Here is a 24,367-nt window from a genome sequence, read left to right as displayed (position 1 = left end):
GATGCGGGGCTCGATCCCAGGACCCTGGGATCATGACTTGAGCTGAAGGCAGACGCTTAACGACTGAGCCACCCAGGCGCCCCTCCTAGCTCTCTTCTTAAAAGCAAGGTACAATAGCAAATCACCCAACTTTCTCAGCCTGTCCTCCCCAAAGGTAAAATGAAGATGATGCCTGTCTCCTAGGGCTGTTGTACAAATCAAATGAGATCATGTGCACAAACACGGGCAGCACTTGGGAAGCACACGTCATTTCCTTCTAAATCAGCCAGTGCCTACCTGGCACATAGTAGGTAGTCAATAAATGTATATTGAAATAAAAATTTAAAAAGCAAAAGCAAGGCTCAGGTAGAAAACCTTTGTTACAGTTTGGTTAAAGATCTTCTCTGTTGAGGCCTCAAACTTCTGATGTGGTTATTGAAGTGCTTTTTAAATGCATGTGCAAAAAGGTCATCACTGTTTCTGAGTGTGGTCCAGAGGTCCTTGGGCCTCACGTATCACCAGTCCAGGACTACTGAACAAAAGACGTGGAAGGTGTTACCCAATTTGGTAGCTTTCCAAAGCATGTATGGTTTTTGGGTACTCAGATCGATAACTTTTCTGGTTAGACCAGGCTGGACCAGGCATGTTAGCACCTTGACACTTAAATAAGCATTTAATTTCTTTGTCCAGCTGGCAAGATGAAAAGACATTTAATAGTAAGAGGCAAGTGTTGTAAAGTAGGATGTAACATGTCAGGCCTATATTATACAGCCTGAGATGTCTAAGAGGGAAGAAAGAGAACCAAGGCTTTTTTGGGAAACATAATGTGAGAGATACACTTCAGATTAATTAATTAATTAACTTCTCACACACTCTTAAAGGTAGGTGGTGGCACACTTGTGACATCAAATGAAAGTGGTTAGAAATATTAAATCTTATCACTTCCTTTTGGGTCTAAGAAGAAGGGCCCTACATCTGTTGAAGGCACTTGAGTATATATCATATAAGCCTTGGTGAACAAATTGCAAGAGGCAGATTTAAAGCAAATATGGAAGGGAAAACAGGTACTTAACAGACGTGGGGTCTTTCTAGTTTTGGATGCGTTATTCTGCGCTCTCAAAATAGATAATGGTTTGGAAGCACGGCTTGGCTTAATGCTTTATTTATGTTCAAAAGTTGCTCGTTTTCCACATACTTTTAAAGACTTCTGGAGGGGAAGGGGTTAGTGTGTATGTCTAGGATTTGGAAATATATTAGCCAATTTAAATTGACTCAAAACTGTAACAGTGGTAGTGTCAGTCTCCTGGGGTAGAATTGCTAATGCATCTAATCGAGTGCTTTTTAACAACCCAGCAGGAGAAACAGAAAGTGGGAGAGGGGCAGTGGAAAGACTGCTTGAGTATTTGAAATTCAAGCAGTAAGACCTGAGAGACTGGAGTTCCTCCCCCATCCCAGAACCTTAGTGCAGAGCATTATTCTCAGATACAAAGATTGGGTGTGGAAGCTCCGCTATCAGCCAGGTACCTCCATCCATCAGACCCCCATGTTAAGGCTAAGTAAGATACGTCCCATAGAACTTTACCTGTAGCAGGGGCTCCCGGGTCCCACCAGTCTGTCTCTCTTTCTGCTTTCTCTTGCTGGGACTTTGTGTGCTGTTTGGAGATTCTAAGTATTTTACACTGATGTTTCTTTATCTTTAACACATTGCTCTCTCTTTGTGCTTCAGGGAAGATGGTGAAAAAAGTCTGTCCTTGCAACCAGCTCTGTAGTAATTATCTTTTCTTTCTCTTACTTTTGGTCCTTGATTGCAAAGCCGGTTATCCATGAGTTCTTGGAACCCTGAAGCTTCACAACGTCCTCATTCCCAATTTTCATCTGTCTAGTTCTGCACCCTTTTCTAAGGTTTTTTAACATGCTTAATTGCTGACCACTGGTGGATTAAGAAATCACCTCATAGTCTGCTCTCATGTGATGACCCCCTGTGAGCTGGCTTTGTGACAATTAAGGATTGATAATGCCCATAATATATAGAGAGATCAGGGATGCCTGGCTCTTTTGGGAAAGAGAGTCCTTTAGTCAGGAGATAACGTGCCAGCCGCTGTTCTGCCCACTGGGAAATCGGCACTGATCCAAACATAGAAAAGTCCATAGCCACCCATCATAGTGGGAGACATCTGCTGGATTGGTGAAGAGAGAAGCACTACTTTATAGAGTTGGCTTCTTAGACTGGTGGCTTCTCATTAAAGTGCAGACTGTTCAGCTACCCAACCGGCCGCCTAGAGGGTCAGTCAGAAAACTGACTAGTATTTGGGATACTAGGCAATGAGCTGTGACCCAGAGTAAGTTATTGTTACTAGGATCTGGTGGTGTGGTGTGTGGGAAATGTATTATGGCAGGAGAAAATTTAAAAATGGATTTTGGGTGGTGAAACATACACTACTTCTTAGAGCTTTGCAGCAGAACTGAGAACGGTTTCAAGGTTACTCAGTATATTCTCTGGAAGGCAAGTAGCATTCTCAGAAATACCTGCATTACAGGTAGTGTTCTTAAACCATTTACTACTAAGATGGACTAAATGCACTATCCATTCTCCTAGCTTTCATAGTCAAGTCAGCTTTTGCCAGGCGTTAATTTCTGGCCAGAGTGGGATGTGTTTATTTCCTTTAATGGGAAAGCCTGTTTTCAGAAGCCAGAATGAGAAGGGTAACTGTATGGTTGACCCCTCCCCCATCATGGTGTATAAACCCCACTTCAGAATCCAGTAATGTGTAAGACAGATTAAAATGAAAAATTAAATTTGGTTATAAAGGAGCCTCACGGCATCAGAGGTGACTAGAGAGGTGTGACTCCGAGCATGAGCTCTTTGTGAATAAGCAGTGTTCACCTCTACTGAGCTTCTAGTATTTGGCTTTTAATAGTTCTGCTTACTTGTGATTGTTTCTGGTTTTCATTTTGATTGTCTCACTCATCATCAAGCTCACCAAGCAGTTATTATTCAAACAGGAAAATAGTCCTCATGCATGTGATATGCTTGCTTTCTAGATTTTATCACTATCACGACTGCCACCGTCATTGCTTGTGCTTCCCCACCACTGTCTGTCTTGCTTTTCAAGGCAGGCTGTTCCTGTGCTTTTATCCTTTTCCACTTGGGTTTCCTGTACCGTAGGGGAACTTACTCTTCCCTTTACGCTGTATGTGCAGTAGCTATCCCCTTGTGGCTCCAGTGGGCACTAAGAAGTGAGCTAATACACACATTGCAGTAGATCCATGTCTTGCCTTGGTGGTAAGAAGCATGTGACCTTCCTCACTCTGCAGCTTCACCTCAGAATTAGCTATTACTCTAATACAGACATGCTTGTGTGTGCCATTCCCAGGGCCGTGGGGTTTAAACTGGACTTGAGAACAGCAATGGATTATCAAGGGCTTGTAAATGGCAGAGTTGCTTCGGGCATGCTGCTGTGCTCTGGTGCTGCTTGGACCTGGAAAGCAGGAATATGTATGCATTTTTTTTTAGCCCCCAGCGTTACTTGGATATCTGAAGGCCTAGTGGCTCACAACTTACCTTAGTCGCTTTTATTTATTCTGCGGCAAATGTGAGATCTGGTAAGAAAGTGGGGGGTGAGGGAAGAAAAACAAGATCATGACTTTTCTTTCCCTCTTCCCTAAAACTTGCCTCTTCGAATAATCTTCAGTGTGCCCTCCAGCAGAGCCGAAATCAGGCAGGACACAGAGCCTTTCTTCCTTTCTCATCAAACCATAGAAATAGAATTCCTTCATCATAACCTCAAAGCTTCCTCCTTCCCTTTGCACTCCTACCTCAGCTGAATGTTCCTGTTGCTTCCATGTGCGAGTGCTTGCTCTTCTGGGAAGGAAGAGGAGGGGTGAGAATTCACGAACCAATTGAAACTGAGGTCATCTTCAGGAAAATCATGTCTTCCTGGAGTTGAATGATTCAGGCACACCACAGAGAACCTTCCTCAGGAGTAATCTTGGTTCTTAGCTCATAGGCAATTGGGAGAGGTCAAAGCCTTCATTCCTCCCGAGTTTATGTTTATGAATTTGTGTGTATGAGTCCAGGTGAAAAAGGTTTTTGAACAGAGCATGCTATCTCCTCTCGCCTCTTTCTGTTAAAGAATGGCTGCAGACTGTGGCATAGCATCCACATGGTTCGGGAACCCCATCTTTTCCTGGGCCAGGCAGTCTACCTTTGCATTCCTTTAACTCCTGCTTTTAACCCTGCCTCAGGGCTCAAGAAATCCTCTTCTTTTGCCCTGCATTCTGCAGCATTCTAGAGCCTCATTGACCTTAGTGCACCTCCCTCATCAGTGTGGTGCTGGGAATAGGGTACTAAAAGTAAGTTTCAGTCCTCTAAGATACCATGTGAATGGGCTGAAAGAGGTCCCTGCCTGTTTGTGCCTACTATCATCCGGAGTTACTTAGCCTCATCTGCCACAACTCCTGAAGAGAGTCTGTTTTCATTACCCTGTTACGTTATGCCAGAACATGTGGCTAAACAAACCCTTGGACCCTTCCCCTCTCGCATGCCTTCCCAGCTTATCCTCTCCTCATTCAGTGGCTTGCCATTCATCATCCTGTGAAGTTTTCCCTCTTCCTGACGTTCTAACCCAAGCTTCTTATAATGGTTGTATTCTGGTGCTTCCTCTAATTCTAGGGACCAGTAGCACAAACACCGTTGGGGGAGCAGTGAACAGCCAAGCCGCCCAAGCTCAGCCTCCTGCCATGACGTCCAGCAGGAAGGGCACGTTCACAGATGACCTGCACAAGCTGGTAGACAATTGGGCCCGAGATGCCATGAATCTTTCCAGCAGGAGAGGAAGCAAAGGACACATGAATTATGAGGCAAGTCTTCCCTTTTTGTCATTTTCCTAATCTAGCAGAGTATCGCTGAGCACACATCTGAAGCAGAGGTGGTATCAACTACCTAGCTAGTGCTTAGCCTTTCATGCTGTAGCCTTCTGTAGCAGCTCATAAATTTTAACACCCAGTTACCCTTTTATTTGTCTTTGAATCTCTAGCTCCCTGTTTGTCAACTCAGTTTTTTCTCCCCTTTTCTCTTAATGCCCTGAATTGCATACACGTATATACACATGTACGTGACTCTGCCCACTTCCAAGCGCACCCTTACTTGGCAAGTGTAAAGAGCCAATAATTATGAAAGGTTTGGTTTTGGTTTTACTATACCCTGTAAGGCTCGAACAGCCCCAGTTCTAGAATTAGATTTCAGTACCACCCATTTCACCTCTGGGTTATACCCACACCAAACTTGACATGTAGTTGTTTTGTTTTCAGGGCCCTGGAATGGCAAGGAAGTTCTCTGCACCTGGTCAGCTGTGCATCTCCATGACCTCAAATCTGGGTGGTTCTGCCCCCATCTCTGCAGCATCAGCTACCTCTCTAGGTCATTTCACCAAGTCTATGTGCCCCCCACAGCAGTACGGTTTTCCAGCTCCCCCCTTTGGCACTCAGTGGAGTGGGACAGGTGGCCCAGCACCACAGCCGCTTGGCCAGTTCCAGCCTGTGGGAACTGCCTCCTTACAGAATTTCAACATCAGCAATTTGCAGAAATCCATCAGCAACCCCCCAGGTTCCAACCTGCGGACCACTTAGACCTAGAGACATTAACTTGAGTAGATTTGGGGGCAGGAGATGGAATGCTGAAGGGGGTGGGGGGGGACGGGAAAGTAGCCTATATACTAACTACTAGTGCTGCATTTAACTGGTTATTTCTTGCCAGAAAGGAATGTTTTTAATACCGCTTAGAGCCCTCAGAATTGAGAATCTCCCTCCCCCTTCACCATTTATTGGAGTGGAACGAGAAGGAAAGAGCAGCTTTCTTGTGATGGGGCGGCTTCAAACCATGCTTTCCTGTTTCTCTACACCCAATAGTGAGGGCTAGAAAAGAGAATCATTTATCAGAAAGCTACGAGAGAGCTCAGTGGAAAACCAAACCCCATCTGTATTTCAAATGGGTGGAGCTCTTAATTTTGGTACCCACCCCAAATCCCTTATTCCCTCAAGAATCTAAACCACAAGACAAAAAAAAACACAAAAAAATAAAACAAAAAAACTTTTGGGCTCTCTCCTACCCTGTTCCCCCCCCTCCCTTTTTTTTTTCTTTGTTTCTTTTTTCTTTTTTTTTTTTTTTGCTTTAGAACCCAGTGAAAAACACCAGGGGACTGAGGTTTCAACCCTTTCTTATGATAGGTCATTAGTGCTTTAAGCAAATGATATTAGCAGCTTTGACTGCAGCATTAGCAATTAGGAAAAAAAAAAATTAAGTCCCCTGCGGACATGTAACTTTGCCATCAGTTTTGATGTGGAAACACTGTGATATATAAATGTTGTTGGACAACAGTAGTTTTAAGAGTAAAATATGAAAGGTTTAAAAAGTTGGAAAAAAAAAGCAAGCTCTGTCCTTTACTTATTGAGACACTTTAGCTTTTTCCTTTGTATTTCCATTGTAGTAGATAAATAAATGTGAATGTAAGATTGTATAAATTACTGTACTTGAATACTTCTGTTCTCCCAGTATTGCTTGCTGGATATTTTAGTGCCTTGGACTTCTACTGCTTCTGCCATTAGCACCAACTTCTCATCAGACCCCAGATCAGCAGAGGGCATATGGAAGGATATTAGGTCCATGTGACCCCAGCAGAGGATTATGCCAAAGGGAAACTGAGTTGTTGTTTTTTTTTTTTTTAAGTCATTCAGTTTTGTCTAGAGCAGGTGTAAGATGAGCAGGGTGAGAAGTTAAGTTGACATCAGTGGTTGAAAGCAGAAAGTTCTGTTTCAAGAACAGTAAGGAGGGGTGTGGTAACAAAATTGAGCAATTTAAAAGCTTAAGGGTGGTGTGTGATAAATGAAAGAAAAAGAAAGACTAAGAACGGGAGAACAGACTTGTCAGGAAGATGTGTGCTGCCTGGCCCACAGGGTGCCATGAGCCTTACTTAAGCCAGGCTTGACAGACAAGACCTAGTGGAAATGGCTGAATATAAAGGGAAGGGGGTGGGGGCTAGTTTTTAAGTTGGGAAATGTTGATAGTGAAAAGTTACAGATGGAGAAAGATGCTCTAAGAAAAACTTTGGATTGCTTTCCTCTTGTTGCAAATGTATCATGCATTTCTCAGCTTGGGGTACTGTATTTTGTGGAAAGTGGACCCACATCTGAATTAAGCATTGTAAGAAAGAGTGGCTTATTCCTACTCGTTTCCTAGGTGATGTCCAAATGGTTGCAGGATCATAAATCTGTTGTGCCACCTCTATTTCTAGAATTGCAACTGATATTCTCACATTCTCATATAAACAAATACTCCCCTTAAGTAATAACTGCAACCAATCAGTATTATATAGTGCTATGCCTAGTTGTAATGGGCAGTTCTATTATTTTCAGAGCTTTCAGGAAATACTCTCCTAATTGGCTATGTTTGGGATCTCTATTATCTCCGAAGATGGGGAAAGAAGCTAGGACTCCTAATTTTTTGGGTGCTTCTTCTCTTGACTCTTGAGTTGGGAAATTGACACATTTCCAATCTCTTACCCACCTCAACAGCACATCCCAGGAATCACCACAATAGGGGGAGCCTGGTTGGCTGTCCTATCCTGTTGTTCCTTCATGGGCCCTGTTTTCTTTAGTAAGTTAGCCTAGGTCCCAAAGATGCAAGTGAAAGCTGAAGGTTTAGGAAAGTAGAAATGAAAAGGACAGGGGTTCCAAGCCCTGCTTCAAAGTTGTTTACTTATTTATTCTCTGCTTAAGATTCTTGGGGAGATGGTAAGAGTAAGGAAAGAACAACGAAGGTGCCAAGTAAATGAGAAACAGACCACCTAAGATGAATGAAACCATACTTTCTACTAGAGGAACGAGGGAACCAAATGCAGCACATAATTTTTTGTTACTTTGGTTTTATTTTGAGATCACTTACACACAAAAAGTAAGAACTGGTTTTATTTACTGTTGATTTTTTTTTTTCCCCTCCTGTGGATGAAGTAACTGAAGCCTAGAGGAATGAACTAGTGCTACTGAACTGTTTAAATTATTTTTGTGTTAATAGTACACTTTGAGTATCTTTTTCCACATTACAAAAATCTTTCTGAATTATAAATGTTTTCCTTACATTATTTAACAATGTACACTGTTTAAAAAAGCAAATAAACTGAATTCAAACCTTGGGGGTTTCTCAGCAGCCGTTAATTGTACATTTTGCACTAACTCTGGGTGTTGCGCTTCTTGTAAGATTGCGCTTTGTGCTTCAGTTTGTTACCTTTGTAGACTTATTTAATGAAACCATTCAAATAAATCTAACTTGCTTTTGAGCTGTGGGGTTTCATTTCCAGCAAATTCCTTTTTCATGATCTCATTAGCTCAGTTTTCAGTTGTGTGCAATTTATAACTGGATTCCTGACTCCGGGAACTTTTTTAAAGCAGCAGTTCTGAACTAAACTAAGATTATGCTTCAGACAAGGGAGAGATTTTTTTTTTTTGGAAAAAAAAATGGTAAGGATATCAAAACCAAAAGATGAACATATGACCAAATCCATGTAATGAGAGGTGAGATAAAGGGGAAATCAGGGTAAGCTAGAGCCTCTTCATCTTCCATAGGAATAGAAATGTCTGGCTGCCTTCCTGTACTTTAAGAGTTCTTGCCTTGGGTTCATAGTTTCCCACAAATGGATCTGTGATCTAAAAATTAATAAAAGCCACAGCTTGAAGATGAGATAAAAGGCACAGCCCAAGATGCATCTTAAAAAGAACCTGCAAACTCATTATGGGGGTGGGGGGGCGGATTATGAAACATTTGAAACTATGAAAAAAACCCATTTATGTTAAGATGGGTTATATCTCACATCTGAAATGGAGAAGTACACCCACTTTTATTTTTTGTTACAAAGGAAAATTTATTTTGCTTTCTTAAAATGCCTTTTCTTCGGTCTTAGATCATTTCCTTGATTAGGTAAAAAACTGCAGGATCGTGACACCATAAACCTATAAACGTGAGATTATCATAGATGAAGATCGCAGCCTGTATTGATGCAAGGTAGTTAAAAAACACTGTAGCTTTTGTTTTCGGAAGGATACACAATATGGTGTGGACAACATTAAACACCGAGCGCCAAGGTGAAAGGCAGATATTACAATAATTTCACATAGGCAGCTGTAAAAGCTGGTGCTTAGTAATATTGCTTGAAGGCAGGTAGGCACTGGGGATTCCTAAAATTTCTATACATACTAACATAGTAGCTTAGGAATAAATAGTGAAGAACCTCAAGAGCCAAAGAAAAGGTATTTAATCTCAGAGCCTCCCCGCTGCAGTGTATGACAAGCTTTTTTAAAGCGCTTGTTTTCTGACTGCTCAGCTTTACCTACACAAGGCTCCAATAGTCAAATCCTCTGGTAAAGTTCAGAACGAAGCAAGGTAAATCCTTGGAAATAAAGCTCATTCCCTGGGAATGATGAACAGTTTTATGACCTAAAAGTAGTTTTTGAAAGTCCCTTTGTGACAAAGTCCAAGGATGTGACCTGAGCCTCCATTAGGATGGATCCAATTTCCTTTTCTTCAAGTCCTGGTTCTTCCCATAGACACCACAGTTTCCTATGGGAGAAAAAATAATTTAATGTGGCTGCTGTGATTTTTCAAATAAGGAATAAACTGACAGCTAATAATTTCTGAACTGTGTTTGTTAACAATCCCAACTTAAACTAAAAAGCCAAGAATGAAAATTGTTATGAGGGCAGATCCTTCTGTTAACGCTAGATCCAGCTGCAATAACCAAACACGATGGGCCTGATTTAATAAGGAAAAGCTCTTCATTCATTTCGTGGTTAAGCTTCCTACTACTATAAAGGGTTACTAGGGGCTACACCTCTAGTCAGGACCTCAAAGGAAAAGCTGTGGCTCATAAACCAGTTGTTTTCTTGGACTGCTGTTCCTCTGGCATGATAGCACCCAACTTCTTCAAATGGAATGTCATGCTTCCTTTAAAATGCAGAGAATTAAACCCAAGTTCTCCTTTCAATTTTTGTTCCTAAACACTTCGCTACCTGTTACATCTTGGTTGCTGTTGTGAGTTTGGAGGTGCGAGAGTCCAGATTTTGCTTGTGGATTCTGGTGGCAGAGGTTCTGTGGGGTCCTGTCCCAGGTCACCATCTGGTTCTTCAGGACTGATGTAGCAGAGGTCTGGAGCAGTTCTGGTTTAGACAAGGGCTTGACATCACTGTCGCTTGCATCTGGATCCATATCCCACATTCCAAGACTGTCTGCGAGGACCGAGATCATGAGAAAATGCAGCATCAACCAGTGCTCCCACATAAAGCACTGGGGAAAACTGGTCATGAGAAATTCCATGTCGTGCGTGGCCTACAACAGCTCCTGGGATTTCTCTTGCCCCTACCCCTAAAAGTACCGTGAAGCTTCTCTTAGGACAACAGAGGAGTTGAGTGTGTGCTCTCAGAACTGCCATCAGTCCATTAGGGGTCCTCTTTTTTCCCAAAACTTCACGGGGCTATCCAACAGATAAAAATGAGGGGTTTTATGCCTCTTTTAAAATGTGTTAGTGATGGGCGCCTGGGTGGCTCAGTCGGTTAAGCGACTGCCTTCGGCTCAGGTCATGATCCTGGAGTCCCTGGATCGAGTCCCGCATCGGGCTCCCTGCTCGGCAGGGAGTCTGCTTCTCCCTCTGACCCTCCTCCCTCTCATGCTCTCTGTCTCTCATTCTGTCTCAAATAAATAAATAAAATCTTTAAAAAATAAATAAATAAAAAATAAAATGTGTTAGTGACTACCGAAAGTGCATGTCCTAGGTACTTACTGATCAATGCTTAGGTCCTGCCCGGAGCTCTTACTGACCTGTAAGGAAGTCCTCTGTGAGTGGTTCGGAAACGGCAGTTACGGGAGTGCTGTGCTTGCGAGGAGCTGCTGACAGTGCTGCTGGAGTTCAGACAGCGAGAGCGAGCAAGAGCGAGAGGAAGGACAAAACCACAGTCACGTAACTGTTGGAGCGAGCACCTCAGAAGTGCAAAGCTGCCTAGAGTTCCACCGGTTCCTCGCACAGCCAGTAGGAGATTCGAGATTCCTGATCCCCGTCCCTACCTACAGATCTACAAGAAGCTAAAAAGACTTTTTTTCTTCTCACCAAATTGTGGGGGGGGGAGAGTTCATTTCTCCTTAAGCAACAAAAATAGAGGGGTTATTAGAAGCTATCTGGTCCACTTTTTACTTTTTAAAGCTATAAGCTTTGTTCGAAAAAATCTTAAGCAGAAATTCAAAATGTAAAACCAATATAAACCGCGGCTCTGGCTGTGGGATCCGGGGTGGGGGGCGGCCTCCCCGCCAGGAGCTTCTGCAATGGTTTGGAAGCTCAAGATCCAGAATAATAGTTACTATTAAGAACATCCCCAACAGAGTAAGCTTTTTTTCCCCCCCTACATTAAGCCTGTCAGTGCTGAGCGGAATATTAATGAACTAAACATGAAGAAAGTCCTCTGAATCTTTCTTAGGGAGAAGCTGGGCAAAAATCCAGCTGGTCTGGGATAAGCCCTTTCTTTGTTTTTACTCTCTGGGAAAGACTAAAAAAAAAAAAAAAATCTGCTACTACCACTAGGCCTGGATCAAGTAAACTGATGTTCATGGATGAAGCACGGCCCAAAGCCCCCATTATCGTCAAACAATTCTGCTTTCTATTCACGGACTACTCAGAAAAGCTTTCTAGCAAACGCGGCCAAAGTACCTGAAAGGAAAAAAACCATTCTCTACCCTGAAATTTCTAGTTCTAGATTATGTCAAGGGCCATTTCCTTCCCTAAAAAAAAGGGGTGTCTTTAAAAATGGGGAAATGCAGGGCAGAACTTCACGATCGTAGTGCTTAGCCTCCTCTACCCGGCGTGGAACCTGAGAGAAGGCCTACGAGGGCTGGTCGGGAGCGAACCGCTGCTCCCAGCCTCCTCACGCACCTGGAGGCTTCGGCTCAGCCGCCGGAGCGGACCGCTGAACCTGCCGCTGCTCCTCCATTTGCTGCCGGAACTGCCGCTGCAACTGTTTCTGGCGCAGCTTCCGCTCGTACGTGGCATCGGTCGTGGCGGCAGGCGGCCGCAGGCTGCATCCCAAGAGAACAAGGCGGGGTGAGTCCCGTGAAAATGGAGGAGGGGAGGACGGGAGGACGCGGAGGGAACCAGGGCCACACCGGCAGCTGCTGGCCTTCTCCTCCTGCACCACAGTGGGCGGGTCATCCGAGCGGCTAGGTCTGCAAGGCGAGGTCACCTCTGGTGGTTCAAGGGATCCCGGAGCCACGTTCTGCCGGCAGCTGCTGTATCTTGCTTGTTCCACAGATGGTTCAAAATCTTGTCTCTTTGCTCTCGTTAGATCCACTTCAAGAGGCAACTAAAAAGGGAAGAAAGGGGCTAAATACCTTCTTCCAACTGCACTTGCCCTCCTTTGTCCCCGCCTTAACGATCTAGGTTCCTGGAAAATGGCATCTGACAGTCCTCCATCCATCATTCCCTCTAGGTCCTGAGAAGCTGAGACAACGGATCCACATTTCACCTTGTATTTTTTTTTTTTAAGATTTTATTTATTTATCTGACAGAGAGAGACACAGCGAGAGAGGGAACACAAGCAGGGGGAGTGGGAGAGGGAGAAGCAGGCTTCCCGCCGAGCAGGGAGCCCGATGCGGGGCTCGATCCCAGAACCCTGGGATCACGACCCGAGCCGAAGGCAGATGCTTAACGACTGAGCCACCAAGGCGCCCCTACTTTTCCTACTTCTTCTTCTTCTTTTTTTTTTAAAGATTTTATTTATTTGACACAGAGAGACAGCGAGAGAGGGAACACAAGCAGGGGGAGTGGGAGAGGGAGAAGCAGGCTTCCCGCCGAGCAGGGAACCCGATGCGGGGCTCGATCCCGGGACCCTGGGATCATGACCTGAGCGGAAGGCAGATGCTTAACCAACTGAGCCACCTAGGCGCCCTCACCTTGTATTTTTAATTACAGGAGGAGAAGTAAAACAATTTCGTGTTCTACTTTATACCATTCTGTATTAATCACGTTTTGATAAAAAGGAATCTTACTTTATGATTCAGGGCAAATGGTCTGTAAACCCTAATTTGAATCTCTCGTTGTCAGCCGGATCTGTCTGATGCTGTCTACTTTTTCTCTTTTTCATGGAAATGATCACACGGACTCTTTGTGGAGGCCTACCCTTTCTCTGCCCTTTCTCCCAGGACTTCCCCCGAAATACAACACTCATCACTGAAGAAGCCTCGGGTTGCTGTGGCACAACTAAGTGTCCTTCCAATGACAGGAAGGGGAAAACTTGCAAAGCACAGGTGTAGGCTGCTAGCCAAGGCAGCTGGAAATCTCCCAGTTTGGGGTCGTTCCTGCATCTCACCAAATGTGAGAACTAACGATACTTCATGGCATTTGGCACAATGTTTTACTTCCAGGCCCTAAGCACTACAGAAACCCAGAGCTTTTCACTTGGGAGAACTTCTCTCTCAATTCATATCGATAGAATAATTGAATAGGAGAAATTGAGACAACTACCATTTTGATAAAGATAACCTGAAAATGAAAATTGTATTATGAAATTTCTTATCTACATTGGAAAGTAAATAAGTAGGTTAAAAATAACTGAGCTTGGGGCACCTGGCTGGCTTAGTCGGTAGGGCCTGCGACTCTTGACCTTGGGGTCGTGAGTTCAAGCCCCCATGTTGGGGGAAGAGATTACTTAGAAAATAATAATAATATATTTTTTATTTGAAATAAAAATAACTGAGCTTATGCTACAAGGATGAACACTGAGGACATTATGCTAAGTGAAGTTAAGGCAGTCACAAAAGGGCAAATATGTATGGTTCCATTTATATGAGGTATGTACTTAAGAGTCAAAAAAACAAGACAGAAAGAAGAATGGCAGTTGCCAGGGGCTGTAGGGAAGAGGAAGCAGGGAACTGTTGTTACAGTTTCAGTTTTATAAGAAAAGAGTTATAGAGATGGATGGTGCCGATGGTTGCACAACATAACGAAGGTATTTAATACCACTGTCTGTTCACCTAAAATAGTTAGGATGGTAAATTTCAGGCTTTTGTTGTTGTTATTTTGTTGCTTTTGTTAAAGATTTTATTTATCTATCTATCTATTTGGCAGAGAGAGAGAGAGAGCACAAGCAGGGGGAGCGGCAGGCAGACAGAGAAGCAGGCTCCCCACTGAGCAGGGAGCCCGATGTGGGGCTCGATCCCGGGACCCTGGGATCATGACCTGAGCCGAAGGCAGACGCTTAACCATCTGAGCCACCCAGGCACCTCAAGATGGTAAATTTTGTTTTATTTATTTATAAATTTATTTATTTATTTATAAATTTCTGCAAGTAGAAAAAATGGGGAAAAGTGAGCTGTGAAAAAGCTTAAAAGACACACAATGCTGAGTGCTGTCAAGGATATGGAACAGCTGAAATTGTACACTGCTGTGCAGAAGTGTGAAGTTGTACAACCACGCTGGAAAACTGGAAGAATCTGTTAAAATGAAACATGCCTATCCTCTAACCTGACCCAGTAATTCCCAAGATAAATGGGTGTGTATGTGCACCAAAAGACATGTACAAGAATGCTAACAGCAGCCCGATTCAAAACAACGAAGAACTACCAAAAAACTCCACTGTCTATTATAAAGTCAGAATGGAAAAATGAGTTGTGCTATGCTCATGCAATAGAAAAGTATACAATGAAAATGCTACATGCAACGTGAATTAATCTCGCAAACATGTTGAATGAATGCCAGACACAAAACAGTCCATGTGTTTGGTTCCCAGAAGTACAAAAAGTCCAAACTAATCTATGTTGCTAAAAGTGGTTTCCCTTAGTAGTGATGAGAAGGGGAGTCCTTGGCAGTGACATCAAGGGACAGTATTGAGACTTCTGGGACACTGGTAATGTTTTATCTTGATTTTGATGCTGGTTAAGTGAATGTGTTCATCACACTGAACATTTATGATTAGTGTACTTTTCTACATGTTTATATGTACACTCTAATACTTCAGTGAATTTTTATAAAGAACAATTTCATTTATATAAAGTTCAAAAACAAGAAAAAAAATCTACAAGACTGGGGCACCTGGCTGGCTCAGTCGTTAGAGCATCCAACTTTTGATCTCGGGGTTGCAAGTTCGAGCCCCACGTTGGGTGTAGAGATTACTTTTTTAAAAAAGAAAGAGGGCGCCTGAGTGGCTCAGATGGTTAAGCATCTGCCTTCGGCTCAGGTCATGATCTCAGGGTCCTGGGATGGAGTCCCGCATCAGGTTCCCTGCTCAGTGCAGAGCCTGCTTCTCCCTTTCCCTCTGCCACTCCCTCTGCTTGTGCTCTTCTATCTCTCTGTCAAATAAATAAATAAAATCTTTAAAAAAAAATAAAAAATAATAAATAAATAAAAAAAGAAAGAAAGGGGCGCCTGGGTGGCTCAGTCAGTTAAGCGTCTGCCTTCGACTCAGGTCATGATCCCAGGGTCCTGGGACCGAGCCCTGCATCCGGCTCCCTGCTCCATGGGAGGCCTGCTTCTCCCTCTCCCACTACCCCTGCTTGTGTTCTCTCTCTCGCTATATCTCTCTCTGTCAACTAAATTAAAAAAAAAAAAAAAAAAAAAAAACTTTAAAAAAGAAAAAAAAAAACTATGAGGCTGAAAGTCAGAATAGAGAAGTCAGGACAATAGTTACTTTTCAAAAGAGAAGTCAAGGTAGTGAATGGGAGGGGGCAAATGGTACCCTGGGGTGCTGGTAAGGTTTTAGTTTCTTATCTGGGAGATAAGTAACTCTGTTCACTTCTAAAAATTCATCAGGCTGTGCCATTACAAATTACATAGTTTTCTGTGTATATGTCACACTTCATTTTTAAAAATCTTTAAAAAAATAAAAGAGTGAAAAAGAAAAGGAAAAGGATGTTATCAGAATGGTAGACTCGGAAGCTCCAGGCGCCCCCTCCTCCTAGAGACACTGGGTTAACAATATACAGACTAGAATACCTTTGTGAGAACTCCAGTGACCAGCTGAGAAGCTACAGGCCTCAGGCCAGCATAAAACCAAGACAAAATTCCAGCAAAAGGGGTAGGAAAATTCATGGGTGGCATTTTGCATGCCCACTCAGGCCCCTGCCCCTGCCCTCATCCAGCATAGAGCAGTACAACCAGGAGGAAACTTCCCATCCTGGGCTCTGCCTCTGGGATGGAAACAAAAGAGTAGACTGTACCTACGATGTTGTGGCTGGTCTGGGGGCTGCCCAAGGCATTGGTTTCTGTCTCACCTGACTCAGCACGCTGATGGGACCAGCAGAGTTTTAAAGTCACTAAAAACAGAGATAAGCACCAGAACACATTGGACCTACAGGGGTGTAGTCAGATGCCAGGAGGAGAAGGAGATCCTAAAAGGTTTGGGAGGTCCTAGGACCTCTAGCTGGGCTGACTGTTTAAGGTCTTCCCCTGCACAAAACCAGTACATAAAAACTGGGAAAGGTGGTTGTTTTCTCAAATGACACATCTCAACAAAAGATCACAAGGCATAGAAAAAAACAGGGAAATGTGGCCCAAACAAAGGAACAAAATCTTCTCCAAAAACTGACCCCCCCCCCAAAAAAATGCAATCTATGTGCTACCTAACAATGAATTTAAAATAATGGTCATAAAGATGCTCAATCAGCTAAGAGAGAACACACACAACTAAATGAAATCAGGAAAATGATGCATGAATGAAATGAGAAGAATATCAACAAAGAGAAACTATAAAAAAGCAGCTAACAAGTTCTGGAACTGAAAAATATAATAACAGCTGAAAAGTTCACTAGAGGGGTTTTACAGCAGACTTGAACTGACAGAAGAAAGAATCAGCAACATGAAGACAGGTCATTTGAAATCATCTCCTCAGAGAAGCAAAAAGAAGAAAGAATGAAGAAACATGACAGAGCCTAAGGGGCCTATAGGACACTCGTCACGCTATATATTAAGAGTCTCAGAAGAAGAGAAAGAGAAAGGGGCAGAGAGATTATCTGAGGAATTAATGGCTTAAAACTTCCAAAATCTAAGGAAAGAGAAGACATACAAATTCAAGAAGCTCAAAAAACTACATCTAGGACAAACGCAAAAGCCTCACACCAAGGCACATTATAATCAAACTGCCAGAAGTCAAAAACAGTACCCTAATAACAAACTACCAGAAAGAGAAATTAAGAAAACAAACCCATTTATAATTGCAACAAAAAGAATAAAATATTCAGCAATAAATGAATCAAGGAGGTAAAAGACCTATAGAGTGAAAACTGTAAGACATCGATGAAAGAAACTGAAGAATAAATAGAAACATATTCCATGCTGTGGATTGGAAGAATTAATATTGTTAGAATGCCCAACAAACCAAAACAATCTCCAGATTCAGTGCAATCCCTATCAAAATCCCAGTGGCATTTTCCACAGAAATAGAACAATCCTAAAATTTGTATGAAACCACAAAAGACTCCAAATAGCCAAAGCAAACTTGAGAACAAAGCTGAAGGCATCATGCTACCTGATTTCAAACTATATTATAAAGCTATAGTAGTCAAAACAGCATGGTACTGACATAAATACAGACACCTAAAACAATGGAACAAAATAGAGAGCTCAGAAAGAAACCCATGTTTATACAATCAACAAATTTATGACAAGGAAGCCAAGAATGTACAATGTAGAAAGGACAGTCTCTTCAATAAATGGTCTTGGGAAAACTGGACAGCACATGCAAAAGAATGAAACTAGACCACTATCTGACACAATACACAAATATACTCAAAACGAAGTACAGACTTGAGTGTAAGACCTGAAACCATAAAACTCCTAGAAGAAAACACAGGAGATAAGCTCCTTAACATTGGTTTCGGTGATGACTTTTTGGATCTGACACCAAAGCAAAGCCAACAAAAGCAAAAATAAACAAGCACGACTACATCAAACTAAAATGCTTCTGCACAGCAACAGAAACTGTCAACATGAGGGCGCCTGGGTGGCTCAGTTGGTTAAGCGACTGCCTTCAGCTCAGGTCATGATCCTGGAGTCCCGGGATCGAGTCCCACATCGGGCTCCCTCCTCAGCGGGAAGTCTGCTTCTCCCTCTCACCCTCCCCCCTCTCATGCTCTTTCTCTTCATTCTCTCTCTCTCAAATAATAAAAATCTTTAATAAAAAAATAAAAAACTGTCAACATGAAAGGTAACCTATTGAATGGGACAAAATATTTGTAAACGATATAACCGATAGGGGGTTAATATCCAAAATATGTAAAGAAATACAACTTAATAGCGAAAACAACAACAAATAATCCGATTAAAAATGGGCACAGGATCTACACAGACATTTCTCCAAAGAAGACACACAGATGGTCAACAGACACATGAAAGGATGCTCAACATCACTCATCATCAAGGAAGTGCAAATCAAAACCAAAATGAGATACCACCTCATACCTGTCAGGGTGGCTGTTATCAAAAAGATAAGAAATAAGTGTTGGAGAGGATGTGGAGAAAGAGGAAGCCTTGTGCAGTGTTGGTGCACAGTTGGTGCAGCCACTGTGGAAAACAGTATGGAGTTCCTAAGAAAATTAAAATGTGATCCATCAATTCCACTTCTCGGTATTAGCCAAAGAAAACAAAAACACTATCTCAAAAAGCTAGCTGCACCCCATGTCCACTGCGGCATTATTTACAATAGCCAAGGTATAGAAATAATCTAAGTGTCCATCCATGGATGAATGGTTAAAGAAAATGTAGTGAATATACAATGGAATATTATTCTGCCATAAAGGAGGAAATCTTGTATTTCTCACAACATGGATGCACCCTGAGGGTATTATGCTAAGTGAAATAAATCAGAGAAAGACAAACACCATATCGTCTCACTTATATGTGGAATCTGGGGGGAAAAAAGAGCTCACAGGTACAGAGAATAGATTGGTGGTTGCCAGGGAGAGGCAGGTGGCAGGCAAAATGGGGAGGGGTGTGCGGACAAGTACAAACTTACAGTTATAAAATAAGTCATGGGAATGTAATGTACAGCATAGTGATTACAGCTAATAATATATATTTGAAAATTGCTAACAGAGTAAATCTTAAGTTCTAAAAAAATTTGTAACTAGCTTTGGTGATAGATGTTAACTAGACTTATTATGCTGGTCATTTCGTAATATATACAAATATCAAATCATTATGCTGCATACCTGAAACTAAAATAATGTTACATGTCAATTATATCTCAAATTTTTTTTTTTAAAGATTTTATTTATTTATTTGAGAGAGAGAGAATGAGAGACAGAGAGCATGAGAGGGAGGAGGGAGAAGCAGACTCCCTGCCAAGCAGGGAGCCCGATGCGGAACTAAATCCCGGGACTCCAGGATCATGACCTGAGCTGAAGGCAGTCGCTTAACCAACTGAGCCACCCAGGCACCCTATATCTCAATTTTTAAAAAGTCAAAGACAAAGAGAAATCTTGAAAGCAGCAAGAGAAAAACAAATCATCACATACAAGAGAGCCTCCATAGGATTATTAGATTTCTTCTTACAGGCCAGAACAGAGTGGGATGATATATTGAAAGTGCTGAAAGAAAAAAGCTCAGCCAAGAATACTGCACCCAGCAAAACTATCCTTCAAAAATAGAGAAATTAAGACTTTCTCATAAAAACAAAAGCAGGGGGAGTTCATTTCCACTAGACCTGCTCCGTAAGAAATGCTAAAAGGAGTTCTTCAAAGTGAAACAAAAGGATGCTAGACACCAACAGAAAGCTACAGGAAAATAATAAGTTCTCCAGTAAAAGTAAATACATAAATATAATAGCCTGTATTATTATCCTTTTGGTGCACAGAATTTAAATGAAAAAAAAACTATTAAAACTATATAGTGAATATAGAAGTTTTAAAAACAACTACAGTTTTTATAACTGTAAAGCTCTGTTACTGGGTATACATTATATAAAGATGTAATTTGTAACATCAATGAGATGAAGTGGAGCCGGGGTGGAGTTGTAAAGGAGTAGAGTTTTGGGGGGCACCTGGGTGGCTCAGCTAGTTAAGCATCTGCCTTCAGCTCAGGTCGTGATCCTGGGGCATGGGGATCAAGCCCTGTGTCAGTCTCCCTGCTCATCGGGGAGTCTGCTTCTCCCTCTTTCTCTGCCCCTACCCCCCTGCTCATGCTCTCTCTCTCACTCTCTCTCAAATAAATAAAATCTTTAAAAAAAGGAATAGAGTTTTGGTATGCAACTGAACTTATCAGTTTAAAATAGAATGAATGCTGCAATGTTAAGATGTTTTATAATTGCAATAATAACCACAAGGAAAATATCTCTAGAATATACACAAAAGGAAATAAGAAAGGAATCAAATCATGTCACTACCCAAAAGTAAAACAAAACACAAAGGAAGGCAGTAGGAGAGGAAAGGAGGGACAAAAAAGCTACAGTCAGACATACAGAAAACAACAAAATGGCAACAGTAAGTCGTTCACTAACACTAATACTTTAAATGTAAATGGATTAAATACCCCAATCAAATGACATAGATTGGCTGCGCAGATTTAAAAAACAAGATACAACTATATGCTTTTTATAAGAGACTCACTTTAGATCTAAGAACACAGGCTAAAGGTGAAAGGATGAGAAAAGATATTCCATGTAACTGGTACCAAAAGAGAACAGGGCAGGCTATACTAATACCAGACAAAACAGACTTTAAGTCAAAAATTGTTACAAAAGACAAAGGTTAAGTCAAAAATTGTTACAAGAGACAAAGAAGGACATTATACAATGATAAAAGGGTCAATTCACTCAGTAGGTATAACAATTATAAATATTTGTGTACCAAACACCAGAGCTCCTAAATATATAAAGGAAACTTTGTCAGAACTGGAAAGATAAATAGACAGCAACACAATACAATAATAGTAGGAAACTTCAATATTCTACCTCCAATAATGGATAGAATAACCAGACAGAAGATCAATAAGGAAATAGAGGATTTGAACATTATAAGCCAACTGGACCTAACAGACATATACAGAATACTCCACCCAACAACAGTAGATTATAAATTCTTCTCAAGTACACATGAAATATTCTCCAGGAGAGACCACATGTTAGGCTACAAAACAAGTCTTAACCAACTGAAGAATACAGAAATCATACAAAGTATTCTTACTGATCACAATGGAATAAAACCAGAAATCAATAGCAGAAGGAAAAAGTGGAAAACCCACAAACATGTGGAAATTAAACAGTACACTCTTAAACAACCAATGGGTCAAAGAACAAATCACAAGGGAAATCAGAAAGTATCTCGAGACAAATGAAAATGAAAACACAACATACCAAAACCTATGGTATGCAGCAAAAGCAGTGCTAACAGGAAGGTTTATTGCTGACACAAGCTAGCAAAAAAATGAAATAAAGCTTGGAGTAGAGATACATGACATAGAGAACAGAAATGCAATAGGGAAAAAAAATTGACAAAACTAAGAGTTAGTTTTTTGAAAAGATCAACAAAATTGACAAACCCTTAGATTAACTAAGAAAAGAGAGAAGACTCAAATAACTAAAATCCAAAAATAGGGACATTACAACCAATGCCACAGAAATAAAAAAGATTATAAGAATACTCTGAACAATTATATACCAACAAATCAAATAACCTAGAAGAAATGGACAAATTCCTAGACACATACAACCTACCAAGACTGAATCATGAAGAAACAGACAATCTGAATAGACCATTACTAGTTAGAAGATTAAATCAGTAATCTAAAATTTACCACGACCACCACCAACAACAAAAAAGCCCCGAACTAAATGGCTTCATGGCAGAATTCTACCAAACATTTAAAAAATTAACACCAATCCTCCTCAAACTCTTGCAAAAGCTAAAGTGGAGGGAACACTTCCAAGCTCACTCTATAAGGCCAGCATTACTCTGATACCAAAGTCAAACAATGACACTATATACACTTATCATGATGAGCACTGAGTAATATATAGAACTGTTGAATCACTATATTGTACACCTGAAACTAACATAGCACTATATGTTAACTAGACTGGAATTAAAATAAAAAACTTAATAAAAACAAAACAGAAAAACCAATGACACTACAAGAAGAAAAACAACACTGTGAGAAAACTATAGAAAAATATCCTTGATAAATATTGATACACAGATCCTCCAGGGTGCCTGGATGGCTCAGTCAGATAAGCAGCTGACTCTTGATTTCAGCTCAGGTCATGATCTCAGGGTCACAGTACTGAGCCCCATGTTGGGCTCCATGCTCAGTGGGGAGTCTGCTTCTCTCCCTCTCCCTCTGCCCCTCCCCTGGCTCATGCATGCATGCACTCTCTCTCTCAAATAAATAAATTAATTAAAATTCTTTATTAAAAAAAAAATCCTCCAAATTCTAGCCCACCAACTTCAATAGCACATTAAAAGAATTATACACTGTGACCAAGGGGGATTTATTCATAGGATGCAAGGATGGGTCAACTCCACAAATCAATCAGTGTGATACACACCACAGTAACAAAAGAAGGGACAAAAGCACATGCTAATCTCAATTAATGCAGAAAAAGCATTTGATAAGACTCAATACCTTTTTGTGATAAAAATATTCAACAAACTAGGAATAGAAGAAATATACCTCAACATAATGAAGGCCTTATATGAAAAACCCACAGCTAACATCATACTCAATGGTGAAAGACTGAAAACTTTTCCTATAATATCAGGAACAAGGCAAGGATGCCACTCTTACTACTCATACTCAGCATATCGGAAATCCTAGCCAGAGCAATTAGGCAAGAAAAAGAAATAAAAGGAATCCAAAGTGGAAAAGAAGTAAAATTATCTCTAGATGCAGATGACATCATCTCATGTGCAGAAAACCCTACAGACTACCAAAAAAAAAAAATTATTAGAACTAATAAACAAATTCAACAAAGTTGCAGGATACAAAATCAACACACAAAAATCAGTTGTGTCTATACACTAGTAATGAACAATCCAAAAAGAAAATGAAGAAAACAATCCATCTACAATAGCATCAAAAGAATAAAATACTTAGTAATAAACCTAACCAATAATGTGAAAGACTTATACACTGAAAACTGCAAAACATTGCTAAAAGTAATTAAAGAAGCCACAAAAAAATGGAAAGACATGTTCATAAATTGGAAGACTTAATATGGTTAAGATGCCCATATTACCAAAGTGATCTACTGCTTCGACACAAACCCTATCCAAATTCCCATAGCATTATTTGCATTAAAAAAAAATCATCCTAAAATTCATATAGAATCTCAAAGGACTTCAAATAGTGAAAACAATATTGAAAAAGAAGAACAAAGTTGAAGGGCTCATACCTTCTGATTTCAAAACACACTGCAAAGCTACAGTGATCAAAATGGTATGATACTGCCATAAATACAGACACACAGTCCAATGGAATAGAGAGCCCAGAAATAAACCCTTGCATAAATGATCAAATGAATATCAGCAAGCGTGCCAAGACCACTCAATGGGGAAAGGAGAGTCTCTTCAACAAATGATGCTGGGAAAACTGGATATCCACATGCAGAAGAATGAAGTTAGACCTGTATCTTACATCATAAACAAAAATAAATTCAAGATAGATTAAAGACTTAAACATAAGACCAAACCCATAAAACTCATAGAAGAAAATATAGGGGAAAAGCTTGATGACATTGGATTTGACAATGATTTCTTGCATATGACACTAAAAGCACAAAGCAAAAATATACAAATGGGACAATGTCAAACTTAAACATTTTAAAGGCAACCTATGAAATAGGGAAAAAAAATTGCAATCCTGTCTCTGATAAGGGGTTAATATTCAGAATAGATACAGAATTCCTATAACCCAACAACAAAAAATTAAAATCCCCAATTTAAAAATGGGCAAGGAACTTGAATAGACATTTCTCCAAAGATGATATACAAATGGTCAAAAAGCATATGAAAAGATGTTCAACATCGAAACTTATCATCAGAGAAATGCAAATCAAACCCACAATAAGATAGCACCTCACACCCACTAGGATGGCTGCTATCAAAAAAGCAGAAAATAACAAGTGTTGGTAAGGATGTAGAGAAATTGGAGCACTTGTGCACTGTTGGTTGAACTATAAAATGTTGTGGCCACTACAGAAAACAGTGTGGAAGTTCCTCAAAAAACTACCATATGGGAGAGCCAAGATGTCCATCGACAGATGAATGGATAAAGATGTGGTATATATATACAATGGAATATTATGCAGCCATCAAAAGGAATGAGATCTTGCCATTTGCAACGACGTGGATGGAACTGCAGGGTATTATGTTGAG

At 41.0% G+C, this 24,367-nt stretch overlaps 2 protein-coding genes across 18 annotated transcripts in view; one reads left to right on the top strand and one right to left on the bottom strand.

Moving 5' to 3' along the window:
* Positions 1-8,309, top strand: part of WNK1 (WNK lysine deficient protein kinase 1) — a 143,214-nt gene extending 134,905 nt beyond the window's left edge. For 12 of the 14 annotated variants that reach the window (XM_081820985.1, XM_081820984.1, XM_081820974.1 and 9 more), the window contains 2 exons: positions 4,652-4,839; positions 5,290-8,309. In XM_081820985.1, the coding sequence (XP_081677111.1) occupies positions 4,652-4,839; positions 5,290-5,607 (506 nt within the window). In that variant the 3' untranslated portion in view covers positions 5,608-8,309. Of the gene's footprint in view, positions 1-1,705; positions 1,748-3,671; positions 4,601-4,651; positions 4,840-5,289 lie in introns of those variants that run through there. The other 2 variants (XM_081820977.1, XM_081820975.1) reach the window with 1 other exon arrangement.
* RAD52 (RAD52 DNA repair protein) overlaps positions 7,632-24,367 on the bottom strand; it is a 39,779-nt gene continuing 23,043 nt past the window's right edge. For 3 of the 4 annotated variants that reach the window (XM_081820992.1, XM_081820993.1, XM_081820994.1), the window contains exons 8-11: positions 11,943-12,369; positions 10,841-10,921; positions 10,036-10,251; positions 7,632-9,586 (exon numbers count right to left, since the gene is read on the bottom strand). In XM_081820992.1, the coding sequence (XP_081677118.1) occupies positions 9,525-9,586; positions 10,036-10,251; positions 10,841-10,921; positions 11,943-12,369 (786 nt within the window). In that variant the 3' untranslated portion in view covers positions 7,632-9,524. The remainder of the gene's footprint in view (positions 9,587-10,035; positions 10,252-10,840; positions 10,922-11,942; positions 12,370-24,367) is intronic. The other variant, XM_081820990.1, reaches the window with a different exon arrangement.

Source organism: Leptonychotes weddellii, chromosome 5 (genome assembly GCF_054177405.1).
Source record: "Leptonychotes weddellii isolate Sample4059 chromosome 5, ASM5417740v2, whole genome shotgun sequence".
NCBI lineage: Eukaryota > Metazoa > Chordata > Mammalia > Carnivora > Phocidae > Leptonychotes > Leptonychotes weddellii.
The sequence above is the reverse complement of the archived record's forward strand: the minus strand, read 5'-3'. Positions and strand labels throughout refer to the sequence as shown.